This window comes from Magnolia sinica, chromosome 3, assembly GCF_029962835.1.
Source record: "Magnolia sinica isolate HGM2019 chromosome 3, MsV1, whole genome shotgun sequence".
Classification (NCBI taxonomy): Eukaryota; Viridiplantae; Streptophyta; class Magnoliopsida; order Magnoliales; family Magnoliaceae; genus Magnolia; species Magnolia sinica.
The window spans coordinates 100157557-100180990 of NC_080575.1; the positions used below are offsets into that span (position 1 = coordinate 100157557).

At 38.6% G+C, this 23434-nt stretch overlaps 1 protein-coding gene across 9 annotated transcripts in view; it reads right to left on the reverse strand.

Moving 5' to 3' along the window:
- The window catches only part of LOC131240402 (uncharacterized), a 28413-nt gene extending 15447 nt beyond the window's left edge, over window positions 1-12966 (reverse strand). For 2 of the 9 annotated variants that reach the window (XM_058238606.1, XM_058238605.1), the window contains exons 1-6: window positions 12472-12937; window positions 5273-5743; window positions 4241-4351; window positions 3783-3873; window positions 483-551; window positions 63-140 (exon numbers count right to left, since the gene is read on the reverse strand). In XM_058238606.1, the coding sequence (XP_058094589.1) occupies window positions 63-140; window positions 483-551; window positions 3783-3873; window positions 4241-4351; window positions 5273-5743; window positions 12472-12554 (903 nt within the window). In that variant the 5' untranslated portion in view covers window positions 12555-12937. Of the gene's footprint in view, window positions 1-62; window positions 141-482; window positions 552-3782; window positions 3874-4240; window positions 4352-5272; window positions 5744-8935; window positions 9112-12471 lie in introns of all 9 variants that reach the window. The other 7 variants (XM_058238607.1, XM_058238613.1, XM_058238609.1 and 4 more) reach the window with 7 other exon arrangements.
- Between the last annotated feature and the right edge of the window lie 10468 nt (window positions 12967-23434).

Consider the following 23434-nt stretch of genomic DNA (forward strand, 5'->3'; position numbering starts at 1 on the left):
GACGCTAGAGGCAATTGTATACGAAGCAGGAGTTAAGTCAAATAGATAAAAAGAAAACTCACTCTGCGATAGTGGAAGCAGCAATTATCTGCAACATGTAACTCAGCCCATCTTCTTGACTCGTTCAACTCATCTAGCACCTACGAAAGCATATGTATTTATTTAGGACATAAACCGAAATTTTCTTGATTGGTTCAACCCATGATCAGAACTGTTCAATCATCAGGTGGATCAAATGTGTAGGGGGAAAATGCAAAATAATGGAAGGTTAAAGGATTCCCAAAAGGATCACAACCAACCTACATTGTAGCCCACGGCCCACCTGATGACTGGACCAACCTGATTTTTGGGCTAGGACATCTAATATGTGGCCTCTTGTAGAACTACCAAACATCAGTTAGATCTCTTTCCCCTCAATATGCTTCCCGTTCCAATTGATAAGTGGCCTCAAAATAAAACCAGAAGTATGCTATAGATCCGACCTGTTTTTTCGTCATGTAGGTAACAAGCCAGGAACGGTGATGCCATGCACGATAATTCATTCTTGATTTCTGTGGCAGAAAAAAAAAAAGAAAAAGAGTGGAAGTGAGTATCTCAATAGAAAAGGGAGGGAGCGGCAGCACTTCTACCACTGTTTTTGTGCTGCTATCCTAGATTACCATTAACTAAAGACAAACAAAAGGGACCATAATGTAAAGCAAAAATGCAGTAACTTATGCCCAATAGTGGTACATTTGTATTGCTGACCACCAACTATTTAAGACATTATATTATACCAACTATAGATACCCAATGAGAATATAAATTCGGCTTCAACGTTCTTTTAACAGGAGGAAGACGTAAAATAGCAGAGTAGTTGAACAGTCAATTATCGACTTGCATATCTGATAAAAACAGGCAGTTCCAATATAGCAATATGATTCGTGAACATTAGAAGATCCCATGGAAGCCAAACTGTTGAAACAGTAATTCAGAGTCAACAGGAAGCTGTGGTGCAATAAGAGATGATACAGGTGATCAAATGAGCTTTCTCAGGTCAGATGGCTTTCGAGACAGAGAGAAAGCAAAAGCAGGACCTAAAACTACAAGGGCTTAAGCTACTCTCGTCGTCTGTGCAGTACCCTGATGGCAAAGAGCAATTCACTAGACATGAATCAGTGGCTAAGATTATTGGACATGATTTCTGATCAGGGTGAAATCATTCTAGCCGATGTGACCCAGCAGGAGATATAGCATGGTTGGAGCAGAAATTTTTGCTCTAGCATATGCAGTAAGGCATCTTGCTGAGTGTTCCCCTTTTCCGCTTTCAACTGAAGGAGGTACCCACTTGGTGATCCAGTGGCTCAAAAGAACAGAGTATCAATCCTTAGGAGTTTCATTTTTTATGGGTAAGCAGAATTTATTCAAAAAAGAAGAACCAAAACAGCAAACGCAGGGGCCACAGCAGGATCCCAGAGGCAAAACAAAAATACCAGAACAAGCAGAAGAACACTGAAACAACAAAACAAAAGCTCACACGAAAAAACAACTGCATTGAGATGATCCCTGCTTGCACCACACTTGGCAAGACAGTCCACACTGCATTAGCTTCTCTAGGCACTTGAGAGGAGACATGCTGACCATAACATACATCACGAACTCCCTCAACCCTTAGGATTTTCTTGATGAACCCCATGTGATAGGATTCCTAAGGACAAGCACCGATGTGGATCATATTTCCCATCTCATAGAGAAATGAAACCTGTTTGCCGATAAATTGGCTAATTTCAGTGTTGCAAGTTTTTTTTTTTTCTTTTTTCTTTTTCCTTTTCTTTTGATGGCCGGATCCCCTTTATGGCAGTTTTGTATGTGCCCCACTGCTCCTTTCCTAAGACCATCATCATCTAACCTTATTCCCATTTCCAACTAATTGGGTTGGCTACACGAATCTTGTTCCAACATTCCACTCTATCAAGGACCATATCCTCGGTTAAACAGTAGGTCATCAAGTCTTTTTCTTCCTACCTCCACCCACGTCCTTTTGGGTCTTCCCAGTCCTTTTCTAGCTTTCAACTTGAACCGACTCACTCGTAACTGGTACAGTTTTTGGTCTCCATTGCACGGGGCCAAATCATCTAAAGCATACGCTCTCATCTTATTACCTATTTGAGCTATTACTACTCCTAAGTTCCCTCAAATGAATTCATTTTTAATTTCATCCTTCCTCATCTTGCCACTCATCCATCTCAACATCTTCATTTCTGTGACACTCGTCCTCTGAACATCCCTTGAATGCCCAACATTCTGTCCCATAAAACATTGGTCTTATAGCTATTCTATAAAATTTATCCTTCAGTTTCATTGGCATGTGGTGATCACATTAAACTCCAAAGGCACATCTCCACTTCATCCACCCAACTCTTAAGTCCATGAGCAACATCCTCCTCAGTCTCTCCACAAGGAGAATTATCGACCCAAGAAAAAAATGGTCATTTTGGGGTTTTTCTTGTTAGGCAATCTTTAACTAATTTCTCATTTCCACTCCAATTGCTGCTAAAAATGCATTATGTATACTCTGTTTTAATCTGATTAATTTTAAAACCTTTCGATTCTAAAGCATTCTAGTTTGCATTACCCCCTCCCTCCTCTTGTCAATCAATACTGTCAAACAAGATACACCACAGGATCTCTTCCAATAAACACCTCGTCAACTCTCCCAAACCAATGCAAAAAGATGTGGGCTCAATAAAGACCCTAGTGTACGCCACACTAATTGGAAACTCACATGTCTCTCCACTGGCAATCCTCTTTTTCTAAAAAAGATCTTAATTTATATTTAAAAACAGGAAAATAACATTTGGGAGGGGGGTGGGTGGGCCTTGGAGATTTTGTCATCCTTTACAAGATGTTTTGATTAGATGGAGTTTCTAGATGTCTTCCTTTCCGTATATGCAGAGAGGCTCATGTGTTGCAGATTATTTTGCTAAGTGAGGATTCTTGAGGCTGCACAACTGTGCCAGGGAAGTGTCCAATCATTGCTTTGACATGAATCATGATCATAAAAATAATAATAATAATAAACGAATAAATATTATGTAGAGATAAAATCCACCCTCAAGTTCTAGTTCCAACATAAAACTAAAGAAATCAAGAATTGCATAAAAACACAGAAAACACTTGTGAGGTAAAAAATAAAAATAAAGGACCAACTTTGAAATCATTTGTGTAACAACAAAACTGCACGTCATCAATGGCAGTGACAAGAAGCTGATAAATTACTACACAATGCTTGGGCCAAATGGTTGTATGTTCAGGTTTTCGGTTTGTAAAAATAGGGCCCATGATAAGATGACCCAAACCATTGATATGATAGACCTCAACATGGATGCCTGATGCCTCATGCACCAAACAAACCCCCTGATTGGAATATCCTAGAGAAGAGACATTCAGCCTTTTCTTTTATTAAATGTGAACGATTGCTGTAGTTTCTTTCTTAACTATCTATTTGTTGGCCAGGTATTGAACGATTAGGATTCTTCCAATCTATGGGAATTTCGGTACACTGGGCCATCCACAGCAGGGCCCATGACATCAACTGTTAAGATCACTGAACCATGGGCCCCACATGGCCCCACATGTACCAACTGAAAATGTGCAAACAGAACTGAATAACCATTCAGCCGAAGCATTGGGTAATGCCTCAAACCTAATATCTATGAGGTCATGCATACGATATTATCAAAATGAAGAGTAAATAAACCTTCAGTATTAACGGTATCCAATTCCTGAACTGAAAAGTAAACCTCAGCTATTTTCTCGACTAGTTCAGATTCTTTCCCCATTAACTCCTGCAGATTCCAATATTTTCCAGCAATCATCTTGACCACCCATCGCCTGATGACAGTCAATACTTGCATAAATAATAGTTTGAAATGTGTGTGTGTGTGAGTGAGTGAGAGAGAAATAGAGAGATGGTAGTCATAATTAATAGTTGAAATGGGGAAGGGGAGGAAATGGTAGTCATAACTCATAAGAAATAGTTTGAAATGAGACAGAAAAAGAGAGACATGTCTATGAAGAAACCCAAGAAGGAGCTCAATGAAAATAGGTAGAGAGAGAGAGAGAGATCTATTCAAGAAATCCAAGAAAGGAGCCCAATAAAAGTCGGTCCCACCTAACATCTGCGTGGACTAAAAGGGTCTCACAACTGTTTGGTTAATACAAATGGAAGCATGACTGAAAGTAGTAACAATCAGATTACCTATGACTCCAGGCATGTTCACTTTTTGGCGAATATGAGAGAATGAGGGCCGATAACTGCAGTTCCTCCATTAGTAATGAGTAACTTTCCTTCCTTGAGACTACCAGCTTCCTAGATAACATAGCAAAGCTACAGTTATGCATGATGACAAAGGTTAACAATGCAATAACACGTAAATTTCATAACTTCATAAGGCTGCCATTAGAATATACCATTGTTCCAGTGGCATTTGTCATGTAGAAAGTCCTCGTTATTAACAAGAAATGACTTGGGAGCTAAAGGGCAATATAGATACCACAAGCTTCCTCAATGATGATGCTGATAGTTTGGGTAGTCTGAGAAATAATTCAGAATTTCCTTGCATGTGGAACCTTAGATATGAGAGGAATGAAGCTGTGGAGTTCACTTCAGGAACCTCTAGAGTCGACAGGGATTTAGTTGGATTAATGCCTACATGTGCTTTCAATCTAACATGTGCACGTTAGACATTAGCTTAGTTGACTATAGTAAATGAGTGATAAATTGTTTCAGCCAAGCAATTCTGTGGGTTTTTTATTCTCTTTTTTAATATTACAGCCCTCTCAAAAAATATTACAGCCTGATTTAGCTGTAATATTAAAAAGTTTCACATGCAAGTCTCACATCCTCCTATTCCTCCTCATCATCATAATAATAGTTGTTATTATTGTTATAATTTGTGAGGTCATTAAACTAATAATTTTATTTTTCTGAGTGACAATGTTTTCAGAATCCTCGCTGCATTACTGAAGTTAGCAAAAAAATTAATGTGCTTTAGAATTTATGGAATCCTTCACATGCTTGTGCTTGTTTCTGTTTCCAGACAAAATCATTCCAACTCTATCACCTCATTCATAAGAATAAATTCACCTGATGAATCTAAAACCAGTTCCAATTAACTTTTTAACTCATAACGTCACTAGTCATCAAAAAGGGAAATAGAACAAGAAATATCATTTAAACAGACAGACAGCCAGACACTGCATGCACGAAATGCAGGGGAAAGGGCAAAACCTGGAATTCCATGCAGTTCCAAAGTCACCACTTAGTACCAAAAGAGCTTTACTATGCCTCATGAGTTCATTTTCAAGAATTCTTTTGGAATCTGAAGAATTATCTCCTGCACTTTCATTGACAAATGAATCTGTATCTTCTAGTAAGTTGATTACCATCCTATATTCTTTGGCCACAGCCATAAATGCATGCATGGCAGCCTTGTACAAGGGAAGTAACACCTGTGTTGAGATGGCCAGTTTATGATCTCTGTTCCAGAAAATGGTATAATCATACTGCATAACACCGGCCTCTGATATGCCTGTAGTGCTGATCCCATCTGTTGAATGGACATTGCTGACAGGTGATTGGGATGAAGCATCTGAGCCTCCACTCAGTGCCAAAAATTGGGATGGGTGAACAAACCCTACTTCGTCCCTGCATTTGAGCTCCGCAAAATAAGATGAAGTTAAAAATGAATAAAGAAATATACTGCAAAAAAGGGCACAGAGACCATGAGAATGCATGGCATGAAAGAACAAATTCAGCTTGCCTTAGCTAAATGAGAGCTTAAAGAGTGCACTACAAAAGCTTGCAGTTGTAAAAATAATATGATTTAAGTGGATATAAAATGCAATTGACCCATCTGTTACAGGAAGGATTCGTTAATACATTCCTGTAAGCATACATAAAAAGCCCCTCACTTTAAGAAATAAAACAACAAAACAGGTGTGAACAACGACAAACCAGCATGCATGAAATGAACCTGTAATTTAATTGACAAGGTCAGTAATGTTCAGTTGATAAAGAAAAAAAGAAAAGGAACCAGGCAACAGAAGCTGCATCATAATCTACATCCTACAGATGGCATAATTTTGCCCTTGAGTCCATTCTTCACAGAGTAGTAGTCCATTGATATTTACTCAGAGTTGTCCTTTAGAGGAGCTATTTTCTCAAAATTCCAGGTTCCATCTTTCTTTAACGCGGTTTACGTGAGGTTGTGATTATGCACATTTTAGGTCTTTTTCATGGTGCATTTTCCAGATTAGTTAATCATAGTTTTTTACTATTCATTAGGGCTTTTGATAGGGTGCAGGGACCTGAATTGCAATCCAGTGGTGCACATAATCACATTGAGTGATTCCGAAATGGATCGCTAGCAAAGCATATCCATGGATCACAATCCAACAGTGTCAGGGTCCAGCATCCTATCAAAACCCTCATGCTCAGTTTCCTGGTAAGGCTGGAATCAGGGTTTTTAAGAGTCAATGTAAGCTTGCTTTATAAACGAAGTGAAGAGACTACTTTTATCGAAACATAATTCCTTTTCTTTCTGGTATTTTTGCAGTATTTTTGCATGAAGGCTAGCAACCAGGGTTTTCTCTAGCATCAAAGATTGATCTAACCATCACAGCAATCGGGTCAGTGGGCCTTTCACCCTATTTTTAACTGTTCATTTGCAAGCCAACAACCCAATGGCAAGGATTGTTCAAATGGGGTGGTTTCACCATCATCACTAATACAGTGGGGCCCATCAGCTGAATGTGCAGGTCACTGAAAGGTGGGCCCCACATGTACGGTGTGCTAGCCCTGACTCAAAAGCTGCCAGTTCAGGTAGAGCCTTGAATTCCATTTCTATGTCCAGTGCTTCCATATATCAGTTGCAGAGTTGACATCCATACCAAGATCAACTGCAATGGTCCAATACGAATTGGGCATACCTAATTCTATTGCAAATTCCTCTCTGGGCTCAGATGAGTCACCTATGGTCACCAGTGACTGTTGGATGAGCAGTGTCCACCTCGGATCAATCATGGACCAGGAGTTGCCACGATTGGATGATCAAAGAACTCTAATTAAGGACATTCAAAATGCAGAGTTGGAATAAAAATGGTCTTACTGTTTGTTAAAGTATTTCCTTATTAGGATAGATTATAATAAGCCTTGTTGCAAGATGGGCATCATTGGTATAAAATGCTTCAGCTTGAGGGTGAGAGTTGAAAGGAAAATAAATAAATTTGGACCTAGTTGAATAAGTTATAAACATAGTCGAATAGGTATATTGAAATAGTTGAATAAGTTGTAATGGGCTTGGGCCCAACCCGTATAGAAGAGCCTAGGATGCCTACACGGTTTTCGCACATCATTGCCTATTATAAATAATAGCTATAGGATTAGGGTTGTAATACACAAGCAACCCCTCTCTCCCTTCTCTCCATGTTCTCCACCTTTCTCTTATGCCACTCTCTTTCTCTCCTTCTTCCTTCTTTACTATCTCTTTCTTCTCCTACATTACTGGTTGATGAGGACATCCAAGCACATTTTAGAGTTTATCAGATAAGGATGAGAGTTGCCTCAGTTTCTTTATGGCTAGGTGATCATTACATAGAGCCCAGTGGGCCCAATTCAAGTTCCTAGAAACGTTGAAGACCCCACATGCATGATCGTGCATCTTTGAAGACGCCACACTGGGAAGATGTATGTTGGTTGCTTAGTTGAGAGTATTGGACCGTTGCATCGATTGGATACATCTATCGGACCGTTGGATTTCGCACAATGGGCCATTTTTACCATTAGACCATTTTGATGGTTGTGTCGTCTTGATCGTGGACTCACATTGGACACTAGTTTTAGTTATTTTGGTTTATTTATGATTTAGTTGATATTAGGGCTGTTTTGGACATTTTACAGTATAAATAGTGTTTTTGGTAAAAACACCCCCAAATAGAGTATAGAAGGTTTGGACGTGTGGAGCCTAGGGCATTATTGAATATTGAATGAAAATTTCTTCTTTCTTTGTTTTGGAGCAAGATTCCTCCTGTGATTGGAGTTTGATGTGAAGCCATGAAGTGATTCCAACTATCTTCTCTCTCTTTTCCTTCTCTTCATGGAATTCTTTTCACTTTTCTCTTCTTCGATCCCTCTATTTTTTTTTATTTTTCTTTCGTTTCCACCCAAATCCCATCCCCAAAACCCTCTAGACCTAAACCCTACCCAACCATACGGAGACCAACCCTCCCCCCACCCCCCCCCCCCCCCCCAAAAAAAAGACCGTACGGACACAACAGTATGATTGTCCGTAAGGCCAACCCCATTCCCCCTTCTTTCCCTCTTTTTAGTTATCGATCCTTCCCCTTTAAAACCCCATAAACCTAAAACCTAAAACCCTAACCCCATAACCCATAATTCCAAACCCTAATCTCTCAAATACCGAAAACCTTAAATCTCCAAACTCTAATTCTTTCAAACCGTAACTAAGCACAAGTGAATCCTCATATTTAGATTGAATCCTATGCTAGATAGGAGTTCTACCTTCCATAGGGCCGTTTCCAATCAATATTCTTAAGATCCATCTGTGGGATTGTGATGTGGCCTTGAATTTGAGCATAGTTGACTACTTAATTTCTTTTGATTTGTGATGGATTGACAATATTTTATATTTTGATTTACTCTAATAATTAGTTTATTAATTCATTCGCATCATTATAATTTATGTTATCCATCCTGCACCACCGATCCTACTCGGCCCTACACTTGATTTGAGCATGCAACGCACGCCGCTCATGTAAAAGGCCCAACATTGATTAGCTATGGTAGTTGGTTGATTTGTTAATGGTGATTTTCCACATGGTATCATAGCATAAGTAAATTAAAAAAAATTATGGCAAGAACAAGGTAACGAACTGGGTTGGTCGATGTCTGGTCGAATGGAATATCAGCCTCCTACAAATGCATGGCGTAGTTGCAACAATGCGGGTCCTTCTAATCATCAGCAGCACGCAGCAGATTTGCAACAATGTATAGCATATCTGCAACAATGTACAGCAGATCCACCAGAGAGGGAGCCAAACGTAGTAGGTCTGCAAGCAACAATGCATAGCAGATCTGGGAGAGGGCCTCATGAAAAACTAGATTATGAGAAAGTCACAACACTCCATGATTGGAACATCACGACACCATTAGATGCATAAGAATCTGAGAGCAATAGGCCACGGCAGATGATCTCCGCGGATCAGCGATGCAGAAAAATGGATCAAAGATAACCATCGATCCAAATATCAACAATTGTGATGGAATGTAGAGGCAAAAATGAAAACCACAACAGATCCAAAAACGATAATGGAGACCAGCAAACACTGTGGAACATGTTGTAACGATCCGCTCTGATACCATGTGGAAAACCACCATTAACATATTAGCCAACTACCATGGCTGAACAACATTAGGCCCTTTACATGGGTAGCCTGCGTTGCACGCTTAGATCAAGTGCAGGCCGATCATGGCTAATAATGTAGGCGAACAAAGAGATTATAGAAATGGGAGAAGGAGAGAAAGAGAATGGTAGAAGAAAGAGATGAGAGAGATGAAGAATGTAGAGAGAATGGTTGCTTGTGTATCGCAACCCTAATCCCATAGCTATTATTTATAATAGGCAATGACGTGTGGAAAGCATATGGGTGTCTTAAGCCCTTCTATATGGATTGGGCCCAAGCCCATTGCAACTTATTCAACTCTTTTCAATATACCTATTCAACTAATTGCAAAACTTATTCATCTAAGCGGAGATTTACTTTTTTCTTTTCAACACTTCCTCTCAAGCTAGAGTATCTTATACCAATTATGCCTAGTTTGCAACAAGGTCTAGATTTATTTTTTTCCTTTCGAAGCTATCTATCTCACAAGCCCCTAACTAGATGCCTTTGATCATCCAAACAAGATGATTATAGGGTCATCTGGAATCCATGGTCAACTGCTCTCATCAAGTGGTCCCGCATGACCTTAGGGTGCTCACTTGGGTTCTGCAAAGGAAGTAGCAAGGGAATAAGGTATAAAGAATTCTCATTGGATCATGAGCCCCGGAATCTATACTCAATCCAGAAATTGAAATAGCTACCTAATCGGACAAATCAATGCAAACCCAAATCTAGTCATTGACAAAATCATAGTCTAAACCTACCCATCACCCAAAAACTAGAAATATGCATGTAGTCTCAAAGGATCACACACATTCACGTCATAGTCTAAAATCCAATGTTACCTAGACACTTCCGCTTTCTAGGATTTTGCCATGCTGACACCAGGACACTCCTGGACATGACATGACACTTCAAAATTTGTACTAGACAAAAAGTGGCCTAGTTATGTGAACGGAAAGTGCCACGTGTTAAGCTAGCTGTTCAAACATTTTTCTCCATAGATTTTGTTTCACCTTCCTCATTATTTTTATGCAAATTTCTTTTTCGAGCCAAAGACCTCTCACTCTTAGCCTTCAAGCTTGCCTCCATTCTCTTGTTCTTGAAGATTACTATAAGGAGTACTCTCTCTCTCTCTCTCTCTCTCTCTCTCTCTCTCTCTCTCTCTCTCTCTCTCTCTCTCTCTCTCTCTCTCTCTCTCAATTCCAATTCATTTTCTATCACAAGTACCATGAGCAATATAACAAAAAAATACATGCTTTGTTGTTCTTTTGTTCTTTTGTTCAGTTCTAATATTTTAACAAACAAGTGATGTTCTTAAGAACTATTTCCAGATATGATTATCCATGATTTATGATGTTTTGCTAATTAATAATTTGTTAGTTTGAACTGCAAGTAATTATTTTCTATTGAAACTATGTGAACATACTTTCTAATTTCCTTCATCTTTAATGTTCTAACTGTTTTATTTTATTTTATTTATTTACTTAAATTATTATTCATTTGTGTACAAAAGTGTCCCCGTGCCTAGATTTTTTTAGTTTGTCATGCTGGACAGTTTAGGACACTTTGGCACTTGGCACCCGTGCCACATTTCTAAGTAATACTGCTAAAATCACTTTTATAAAAAAAACAATAATAATAATAATAAATTTTATTTAAAAAAAAAAAAAAACCAAATCAGAATTTTTTTCTTAAAGTTCTTTTAAGACTCCATATGGAGCACTCTGATTGGTGCTCTACCCTATTATGGTACTACATGCTCTACTGTGTCGTTCCAAAAATGAAATATTAATAACTAGCCATCACCTAAAAGCTGGAAATATTGCATCGCCTCAAATGATCACGCACATTAACAACGTAGCATCAAACTTGGACAAATACAAGGAATTTTTTCAATATAAGAAAAGAAGACCACTATTTAAACTCACACTTTAGTATACATCCTTTTCCTGTGGCTGGTGATACAAAACTTTGTTGAGCCCACAGACATATACAAGTCACCTAACAGACACACCACAGCATATGCCAGCATGGCAAAAAGGTGAAATATCCAAGCCATTAAGCAGGTTGAGCTCGCCATGTAGGTATTATTGCCCAAAGATAAAGGTTGTCCATTTAGCAGGTGTTCCATGATAGTATCAATAAGCTGATCGGTAAGCAAACTTTAGATGATTTTTTTCAGAACCTACATTTTTTCAGTTAATTGTGGCCCACCTGACTATTGGACCAACCTGATTCTTGGGATAGGGAATCTACAGAGTGATGCCCTTCTAATGGATGGTTTTTATATTGCACCAATTCACCCACCTAGCATATGTGGTGGTTGTGCATTAGCTGACCAGTTTTAGCAAAGATCAGTAATACAATAATATAAAAAAGTAGAGGAGACATGCCCCAGTGCTCTTAGAGCAAATAGATTATAGTGCTCCTAGTTGCATTCAACCGCTTAGACATTCCAATCCATCGATCAAGACTGTTCATCAGGTGAAATGCACGTTTCATAGGCTATCACATAAACATCACACCAATCTAAAAATATTACCCATTTCATCAATGCCATTAATATGAACGATCAAGATCATTTATACAGAAGTAGGTTGAATCAACAATTTGATATGTCGATTCATTAGTGCCAATCATGGATTATTTATGATTCTAAAGAATCAGTTTTGTTAGTCAATCATAACCGTCCCATCCATGGGTTGGGAAATGGATGGCTATAGAAAATAAGGACAGATCAAGGACAGATTGTATCATCTGATCTGTGCAATTTTTGCATTGCAGCTCATGAAATGTGTTTTGGACTTAATGGACAGTTCAGATCAATCGATCGAACAGTCCGACCAAACATATGTAATTAGGAACACCATAGCTTACATGCTCTGAGTGCATTGGGACATTTCTCAAAGTAGAGAGAAGAAAACTATTTTACTGTCTGATGTATGAGAGAGTGGTGTATCTATCAAAAGGGTGTGTGTAAATATCAAAATCCAAATGCAAAGAAAGGTGAAAATTCAAGCTTACATGAGAGGATCAGATTCTAATATATGCTCCAATTGCTTTAAAATATCAAAAGCATTCCTTTCGGAGCACGATTCTTTCGCCATCTTTATCGTCCCTTAGGGCCGTTTGGATGCCTGTAACTTGAGTACAATGTAAAAAAGTTACAGGTGACTTTCTTACAGTTTGTGTTTGGGGGAGAAATGTTACAGGTAACAAAGTCTCAACCTGTAACTTTCTATCAGGTAAGATTGCAAGAAATGTAACAGAGGAATTAGGTGTTTTTCAAGTCACAGGTTACTTTGTTACAGGCAACGGCTATCCATTTCGAATTTGGGAGAGGGCAGTGGAAACGCAGCTGCATTGAAAGTGCACCTACCTGCTCTGACCCAACGTCTCCTTCCCCCCCTCTCTCTCTCTCTCTGCTCTGGCAAGGGAAGCCCTGACCCTCATTGTTTTTCTTTTGTATTTTTTCCTCTCCTGTTTTTTATCCTCTTGCGTTAGTGCGGAACGGGGTTGTTTCGCAGGGCGGTTTCGGATGCCTAACTGTGGGGCCCACAGTGATGTACTTTCCTTACATCCACCGCCCATCTGTATTGAAAGCTCGATTTAGGATATGATCCAACAAATGAAGCTAATCCAGGTCTCAAGTGGGCCTAACCACGACAAACAATCTTGACTAAATTCCTACTGTTAAAAACATCACGGATCCACTAAAATATTTATTTTCCATCCAACGGAAGCTTTTGCCTGGTGGGTAACTCACTACACTGGTAAACTCTACAACTTCCACCATAATTCATGTATTTTGTCTGCTCCGTCCATCCATTTTCTTAGATAATTTTAGGGTTGAGCCCAAAAAAGAAGCATATATAAATTTCAAATCCGTTCATCCATATCCGCATAATCTAATAAACAGGTTGGGTGACAAATACACATTACTGGGTTGAGTGACAAATACACATTACTGTGGGGCCTAGAGAGGTTTCGTAGGTGGAAATCATTATCCTAATTGTCATGTGATATGATCCACTTCATCTTTGTTTATGCTTCAATTTTGGGCTTAACCCCTTAAATTAGATGGAAAAAATGGATGGACGGCATGGATAGACCACACACATTTGAGGTAGGCCTAATTGAGTTTACTTAGTACAATAAGAGCGTGTGCAATCCGATTTCCCATCCAACCTATTGACAGGAAAATCAAATCTCTTATCATACTGAGTAAATTCAGTTGGGCCCACGGTGAATTTATATGATTTATCCATGCCATCCATCCATTTTTCCGGCTTATTTAAGGGGTTGAGACCAAAATCGAAGCAAATTCATAACTCAAGTGGATCATATCACATGAAAACAGTGGGAATAATGATTTCCACCATTGAAACCTTGCTAGGCCCCACGGTGATGTTTATTTGCCATCCAACATGTTTATAAGATCATACAAATATGGATGAAGGGCAAACAAAAATATAAGCTTGATCTAAAACTTCCATGGCCCCTAAAAAATTTTCAACAGTAAAAGTTCAATTCACATGGTTTCCTGTGGTGTGGTTCACTTGATATTTGGATATTTTTCGTTTTTGGGATAAAGACTTAAAATTATGTGGTAAAATGGATGGACGGATTGGATACAATACATAAATCATGGTGAGCCTTAAAGAGTTTACTCAGCACGCAATCTACTTCCGTTGATAAAGTAACAAAGACTTGACGAAGATACCAAACAAATATCATATTGATCCAATAACTTTTGTGCCCACAAGAAGTTTTTAATGGTCAATTACTATTGTTTCTTATACTATGATCCACATGAGATTTAAATCTTCTTATTTTTTGTATCATGTTCTAAAGTGAGCTTTCAACATAGATGAACGATGTAGATGTGAGAAAAATACATCACAATGGGTTCTATAATTTGGAATCTCACACACCTCAATGGATCCACTCAAGTTTGATTAGCGACGTTAACCAATAACCATATCACTACTGGTTGGTGCTTTGTAGACCTCACCATGTTGCATATGTTTTATCCATGTTATTCATCAAAATTTTCATATCATTTTAGGCTTTGATCCTAAAATGAGCAAACATAGGCAGATCTCCTAGTGTTCATGTTTAAAAACCTCTTAGTGGCAACTATAACTTTTATTTGATGTCTTATCTTATGATTAAGACATAGAGACCTGGATGAAGGGAAAAACAAATATTAATATGATTTTAAACTTGGGTTAGAGGTCATCAACCCGAACTACCCACTGGGTAGGCTTCCCACCTCGGTAGGCTTGGGAATAGCCCGTATCGGGTAACGCTCTACCAGGATCGACATTTCTTTCAAGGAGAGCCACTAGAATCGATCATGCATTACGCGGAAGCAATAAATGAGGAATGATGTATGAACGTATCATTTTCATAGCCGTTATATATAGTTATCTTGATAAACAAATTTAAGATACAATTATAATTTTATACGATTTTGCACAGATTAGTATATAATTCACCGCATTATAAAATATCGCAACAAAACATTTAAATCAGTACATCAACATACTCAATCTACTTCAACCAATCTTCTGCTATTAATAGGTGAGATGCACCATTGAATACCTGTCATCGCAACTTCGTAAACCTCTCAAGTAAATCTACCTCACGAGACTGATCAAACCTTAGTGAAGATATGTTTCGGTGGTGTTGGGATGCCTAGTTCAAGTGAATGGCCATCCGCACTACCAACCCAAAGACGGCATCCCATAGCTAAACATTTGGTCCTGCAATGTTAGCTCGAATAGTGGTTGTGAATAATAGGAGTTGCGTGTTATGTCCAACATCCGCCATGTTAACTGGAGGTGGTGGTGGTGGTAGAGCTTGCCCCACTTCATTGACCTTATTATCATCTTGCTCGTCAAGAGCTGTTTTAGATTCTTCGGGAATATGAGAATTTGGTAAAGAATTATATGAGAGAAATATACTTGCAGAAAGTATTAAATCACGGAAGGTATTAAATCACGAACACTTCGCGTTTTCTCAAGGATCGTGACTCCTATAAGATGAACTAACATACATTGTTATATATATGAATGTATATGTATATACATGAATGTATATATTATGTGTATGTGCATGTATATGTATATATGTATATGTGTATATACATATACATACATATATATATATATGTTTGTATATACGTGTACATGTATCTATGCATATGTATGTGTGTGTATATGCATGTACACTCATATGAGTGTACATGCATATACACACACATATACATACACATACACATACATATATACATATACATATACACATACATATACATATGTGTGTGTGTGCATACATTTACACACACATACACATACATACACACGTACATATACATATACTTGTATACATATATACATATATACATATATATACATGTATACATTTATACATATATACATATACAGATACACAAATATACACACACATGCACACACACATACACACACTCTCTCTCTCTCTCGCACATGCACACACATATACTTATATGTATATACATGTAACATCTTGGAAAACTCCGTACTGAGACCCAAGTTTAACCACGGACAGGATTGCCCAAGGGCCATACTCGACTAGCTAACAACGACCAGGTGTGCGCTAGTACTTAGCATTAGAAGAAATTAAGTTCGGGCCACCATTCATACTAATAAATGTAGTCCAGGATCATAAGTACACTAACGCACCACCATCTGATAACCCGAGTGAAATTTCGAGGGGCCGCCCCTCTTGGGAGTGCCCTGAAACTTCGCAAGGAACTTAGATCGCACGTTTGGGGTCTGCTAGCCTTGAAATTATAGAGAAATGTCCGCCTTACTGGGCTCGACGTACACCACGGGAGTCGGACCTGAGTAGTGTACAAAACTGCTCAACTTAAGCCGAGGGACGAGTGCATGAGAAGCGCGAATGCCCTAAAAGAATAAGTTAAAACTTAAGTAAATCGGGTTGTCTACTCTTACACAAAGTTGAGAATTTCGAACCGTCGGTTTATAGCCAAACTTCACACATAGGGTAAGAAAAATTTCCCACACATGTTCGTATAACTATGGCCCCGATTGAACATGACTAACCATTGATCTGACACAGGCTTCCCACGGCCGATCTGTTTATTCAATTACACCAAAATTGTGTCTTAGTGTTGATCCATTGATAGGGAACCTACCACATGGTATAGATGAGCCCGCGGGCCTTCCTAGGGGCTCCGTTAGTCAGAAATGGCCGCTCATAGGGTATAAGTATCAAATAAAGTATCCCTAAGGCCATTCACACACCATCTGAAGCTATAAATAGCTCTCAATTCATCCAATTTCCTCCAAATACGAATTTGGGAACCCTATGGTGAGAAAGAGAATATAAAAGAGAAAGATAAGGAAGAGAGAGATTGAAGGGGTGCTCGCTACGAATGGTGATTCTCTTCAATTGACTCGCAAGCCTAATTACCACCACTCTTGCTACCGGAACTTCTCTAACTATGACCTAAAGTAAAGATTGCAAACTCCCTTATAGATGTAGATCTTCAAATGGGTTTTCTCCAACCCTAACTAACTCGTGTGCTTGTTTAAGCGGCCGACAATTCTTCCTTGGAAACATATTCCTAGGAGCGAGTTCGAGTCAGGCGTGCTACCGAAAGGTGCGGACTATTAATGTTTAGGTTGCGATTTATCAATGTTTTCATTCCAATTAATGATTTATAATTGCTAATGTAGAGTTTCTTGTTGTCTTAAGTATACTTATATCTCTATTTAGTAAATTGATGAATTATAAGTTGTAGTGTAATGATGTTTATGTGTTTGATAAAATGCCTAAATAAGTAGTTTATCAAAATATGATTATCAAACGTTAACCCATGTGTTTTGAACGTTAGTTGACATGATTTGAATATGAATAGAACTACGAGAGTAGTTTGGGTAAGTCTGGGTAACCAGTAAATTTTCACATTTGGGTGGCCGAATTAGATTGGCTGCCCTGAGTAAACTCAAACGATACGGGTCAGACATTGACTATCGACAATGGCTAGGCCACGTGAGGCACTCACGCGCTCCATGCCGATTATCTTAGCGTGCACTGTACTAACCGCAAAATGCCTAACAAACCGGTTGACCTATTGTATGTTCACCATATATGATCGCAATTGCTTGAATCTAAGGTACCCCTCACTATTGTAAAGATCCATCATTAACCATTGTACCGTGATCCTTAGGACTTGTGAGTCGGACATGGTGGTATAGGACACCGTGTCCGTGCTGTCAACCTATAATGGGGTGATGAGCCTCCCCACAGTGATCGCGAGCATCACCTTTTTATAATTTGTCTATTGTATGTATTTATCTGTGAGTGGCGAACCTAAACGGATCAAGAATACAGGCATAGGACCGCTGCGGTCGTCCCCTACCTAGTGATTCAATTCGGATCAATGTTTAAAATGAATGTATCCTAGCTTCCCTAAATTACTGGATGAATTGCATAATTAAACACTCAGCTAACATGATCATGCATCGCATTGTATTAGTTTATAATGTGACAATACATATATTAGAGTTGCGTGTTGAGGAAGTGTTGACATGTGCGAAACAGGTGGTCGGAGTCGCATGTTGAGGGAGTATCGATTAGGGGTGTACATCGGGCCAAACTGAGTTAAACTGGGCTCAACCCGGCCCGGCTTGGTCACCAGCCAAACCAGCTCGAACCCGACCCGGTCAGCAATCGATCGAGTTCAAGCCGAGTTCGGGCCAGTTTCGGACCCACGATTTTGACAACCTTGATTTTTTGAATTTGCTCCATCTACTCCATGGGAAGAGCTTTGGCAGGTAACTTAAACGGCCTTGATTTTTGGGAAGGGCTTTTGTCATAGATTTTTGGGACTTTACTCCATCTACAGAGGGACCCATGATTTGGACGGCCTGGATTGCTGTAAATGGTTAGGGTAAATGGGTGAGAATTTATATATATATATATATATATATAAGCCGAGTCGGGCCGGATCGGGCCGAGTTAAGCCGAACTGGAATCTATCTGAACTCAGCCCGAACTTAGTTTCGGGCCGAAGAAAATGGCCCGTCCCAACCCGAACTTAGTTCCGGGTCGGGCTGAGTCGAGCTTTTTCAATCTGAGTCGAGCGAGCTAATCGGGTTAGCCCGGTTTGTGTACAACCCTAGTATCGATTGGTGAAAGCATGCATCATTTCACAAACCCCTTTCTTACATTAAGGAGAGTAGTTGGGAAGTGATTGTTTTATATTGTCTTATCATTACTGTATTGATTGACTTGATAACATGTGTAACCTTTACTTTATGGAACCACTGAGTTGGTCACTCACTCCCACTCTGAGACGATATTTTAAAACACTAACCAGATGCTAGTGTAGGTGCAGGTACCATTGATGCCGATACATTGGAGCAGACATTCATGGATGAGGAGGAATTCTCCTATTTCCAGCTCTCGAATGGGCCGATGTAAGCCATGAACCTCGGGCAGGGAGCACTGGACATATGGGCTTAATTGGATGTTACATTGCCACATTTTGCTTGTTATTTTGAAACATTATCTATATACATTAAACCCAGCAATGGACTTATACTCTGGAAGAAACTTCATGATATATATGTTTTGATTTACACATCTGCTTCAATTACATTAAACATGGAGCATGATACGTTGTTTAGTATAGTTCTATGCATGCTCAAATGCCCAACGTGAAAGTAATCAGGATATTAGCTTCCACAAAACGTATGTGATGTTTAGAATCTCGGGACTCGAGTTTTGCTCAACCTTCAAAATTTAGGGTGTTACAATACATATAAACATATGTACACACATATACACATACATATATATACACATATTTATGTACATATATGCACACATATACATATACATACATATATATACACATATACATATATATACATACACACACACACACACATACCCGCTTGCGGGGAAACTCAAATCCTCCAAGTATAGCATAACACACTTAAGCATATAAGACCTAACATGTATATGAAAGCTTTTATTCAGACTTATATTTTATAATAAGAATAATGTTTATCACATAACGATTAGTCTAACTTTATAATCAGTCAAACTAGTCATCTAAGTGGGTCAATGGGCTTAATAAAATTACATACTTTTATCCAAACTTTTCTATGTAACAATTTAATTTTTTAACAATCCTATACTCTAAACTCCAGTTGGTGTGACTATAAAACATCGTACCCCTAACTAACTTACACGTTATCCAAACACATAAACTAAGTTACATGTAAGTTAGTCATAACTTATATCCAAATAGGATTACCTGTAACTTTCTTTCATGTGTAAGTAGGTTACCTATAACTTACTTACAACTTAAAAACTTATAGGCATCCAAACACAACCTTATACTCCATTAAATAAAAAGAAAAAAAAGGAGAGAGACTGTAATCGGTCTCTCAGCGATAATTTAAACAAGAAAATCTATTGAAATTCGATTTGCACTTTTTATTGAAGAAAAAATTCTCTCCTTATGTATTTTTGTTTCTGCCTGTGGTGGATGAAATTATGATGCTTTTTTTTACCATTTTCGAACAGAAAATTGTTGAAAATTTTGAAATGGTAAATGAAAACGACGAGATGGAGATGAGAATGCAGATAAATATTGGAATTGAATAGACTCTGATATGAGAAGTACCTGAAACTGAACCTCTCTCTCTCATAGTATAAGTCGTTTCTGTGTTAAAATGTACAGAGTGCGAAGAGCGCACTGGGCTTTGCTTCCGCTCTAAAACGTATGGACGGGCTTCTTCGACGAGTCGGAGAAATGGTCACTCATCTGCACTGTGTCGTAGTCCCAAAGAGGCATAATAGATTCGTTCAGGTGTAAAACTCCTGTGTTATCTTACACCATTTAAAGAAGGGCTACACATGACATAGTTTTTCAGCAATCCAGACTGTCTATTATTTTCCCTTCGATTTTGGACCATTTAATATTTTAATTTTAACCATCAATTTGATGTAAATTGGAAGTTTGTAATCATTTTATTGGTCTGATTTTTTGAGATATGGTAGATCAACAATCAAACTAACAATTTGAATGGTCCGAATTGCTTTGAGTAGTGCCACGTGTCGGGAGGAATGGTATGAGTGGCAATGGGCCAGGTACCCAAGCCTAACCTAATGGTGGGCAAGCGTGGGTGTAGCCACAAGAAAGGGTTGGGGCTTCGAGTCCGTGCACACTCAATGCGCTCAATACTTTAGTTAATTCATATTTACTAATTTATGGTAATAATTAATATAAATTCACAAAACCATATAAATAATAATAATAACTTTGCAACGAAAAAAATGTTATACTTGATTTGACCATATCAAATCTAGCAACTCCAATGATATTACACAACAATAAGATCTCAATTAAAAAATAAAAAAAATCTTCAACTATACTAACAATTGAATATGATGGAACCTAAAAGTCGTTAATGAGCCAAAAGGTTAAATCTAGTTGCCTACGGTAATAGAACAAACGTGCAATGACCTCATAAATTAAAATGGGTGTCATTTGAAATACTGTTAGATGATAAATTCAACACCATAACATCATATAAAAGAAGTTTGTATGGCCAAAATTAAAATGGGTGTCATTTGAAGTATAGTTAAATGATGAATTCAACACTATAACATCGCACAAAATAAGTTTTTATGGCTATAATTGCTTGAGGAGCTACAAAGTAACAACGATGTCAAGTTAGCCAAATTTCATAATTCATAACACAACTATTTATGGCCCTAGATGAATATTTATACACCAGTAAATGTGAATAGTGACTGTGAAGATCTTTCTCCAACTACCGCCTCAAAGTTTTAGAGAAATATTGAAGAACTATTAGCACTCACTAACCCAACATAAATACAAGTTTGTAGTGCAGTTGTGTTTATCTTATTCTGTCTTAGGACTAGTGTAATTTAACCCATCCACGTTGCTGCACTGGACCAACTTAAGCCTAAGAGAAGTACAATTCGGTCCATCTATGCTATTATGTTAGATTGACTTAGCTTATGAGCAATGTAATTTTCTTCATCTACGCTCAAGTCACGTTGGGCAAGGAAAACCTTATTCCGTTTATGTTAGCAGTATAATTCTTTTCATAAATGTAAATTCATTCAACCGAGGAAAAGTTAGCTCTCGAGCCTTATCATTTATGTCACTAATGCTATATTGTCGAGGTTTATCTTTATAACTTTTTATTTTTATTTCATTAATACAGTCTTATTCCCTCTACTCTTACATTGTACAATTGGTTTATCTCTGATATAATGGTCATTAAAAGTCATTTCACCGAAAGGCGAGATGAATTCATTAAAACGAAGAACCATTCCCTTCACAAATTTCCTAATTTATTTTATGTGTGGCTAAATAGACAACTAAATTGCTTAGTTTTTTTATCATAGATGACTGGTAACTCACTCTTCCTATCTATCTTGGTGCTTCGGGCCATGAGTGTTCGGTTCAGGTTGAGTTGTGTTAGGCCTTATCAAGCATAACATTATATATATGTACCAATGACTAAATTTCAAGTAAAATAGTATGGTAAACTTGTTTTAAAAAATAAAAAACACTTTGCATGTGGAAAGCTACAGTGTATTATAGTGTATATGTCATCCACTAGACCTAAATTGGGTGGTGAACCCAACACAATGAGGACTCTTGTGCAGCCCATCATGTCATGCGTTTTTATCCATGTCATTCATCAATATTGCTGGTTCATTTTATGGCAAAACCCCATAATGAAAGCATATCCAAAGCTCAAGTGGACCGCGCACAGGAAATAGTGGGGATAATGATGTCCACAGTTGAAACCTTTCTAAGTCTAATTATAATTCTATACAATTTGGCACAAATTAGCATATAATTTATTGCATTATAAAATATTGCAACAAAACATTCAAATTAGTACATCAACTTACTCAATCTGCTTCAACCAATCTTTTGTTATTTATGGGTAAGAGGCACCATTGAATACCGGTCGTTGCAGCTTCGTAAACCTTTCAAGTAAATCTACCTCATGAGGCTGATCAAACCTTAGTTGTTACTCCCCAAACCCGGAAATCGGATTTACAGGAATCCCGATCACTGAATCCGGTGCCGACAGCCTCTCTAGTAGTCAGTCAATATCTACCTGGCACGTCGATAGTAGACCTATTCACGAGCTGGTCAAACATAGCCTAGCTATGCCCCGTACGCTCGGGCGGGTAAGGCCACACCCCCTCCCAACCGACCACGACACAGTGGGAGACGCGACCTCCTAGTATTCGGCACTTGAGCACTTATGTATCCACTCGGTCTCGACATTAGGAGGTCTTCTGGCCACGGAGGTTCAGAAATTTTTACCCAAGGACATCCAAAGTACCCAGATGCTCGAACCAAACATTTTTGGTGTCCCATCTAGCCATCCACGACATACCTGTGGAGGCTACGACTCTAATGTCACTAGGGCGTGCAGTGATCACAACATACAATGCAAGATGCATGAGTTATACAATCCAGTCATGTATCAATCCTGCGCATACTGTGCGCTCATGTGGGATAACTTCCGCGTATCAGGAAGTCTCATAACAATCTGCCCAATGACATATGCAATGGTTAATCACATCTCATAACAAACATGTAGATGATGCGTATGAGCATGTATCATGATGTTATGTGATCACATACTCATAGTCGGTATTAATAACCAACATTGACAATGTGGACATTTAACCAATATTGCCCCCAAGGAATGGCCTACATAGAGCCTAACATATAGTGGACCCATGGCCTCACACAAGGCCTAATATACAACACCATGGGCCTCACTCGAGAGCATAATACACATCACGATGGGCCTTTCACATGGGCCTTACATACATCACAATGAGCTCCATCGCCTGGCCCTCAAATGTATCACAATGGGCCTCATGCCATTGGCCT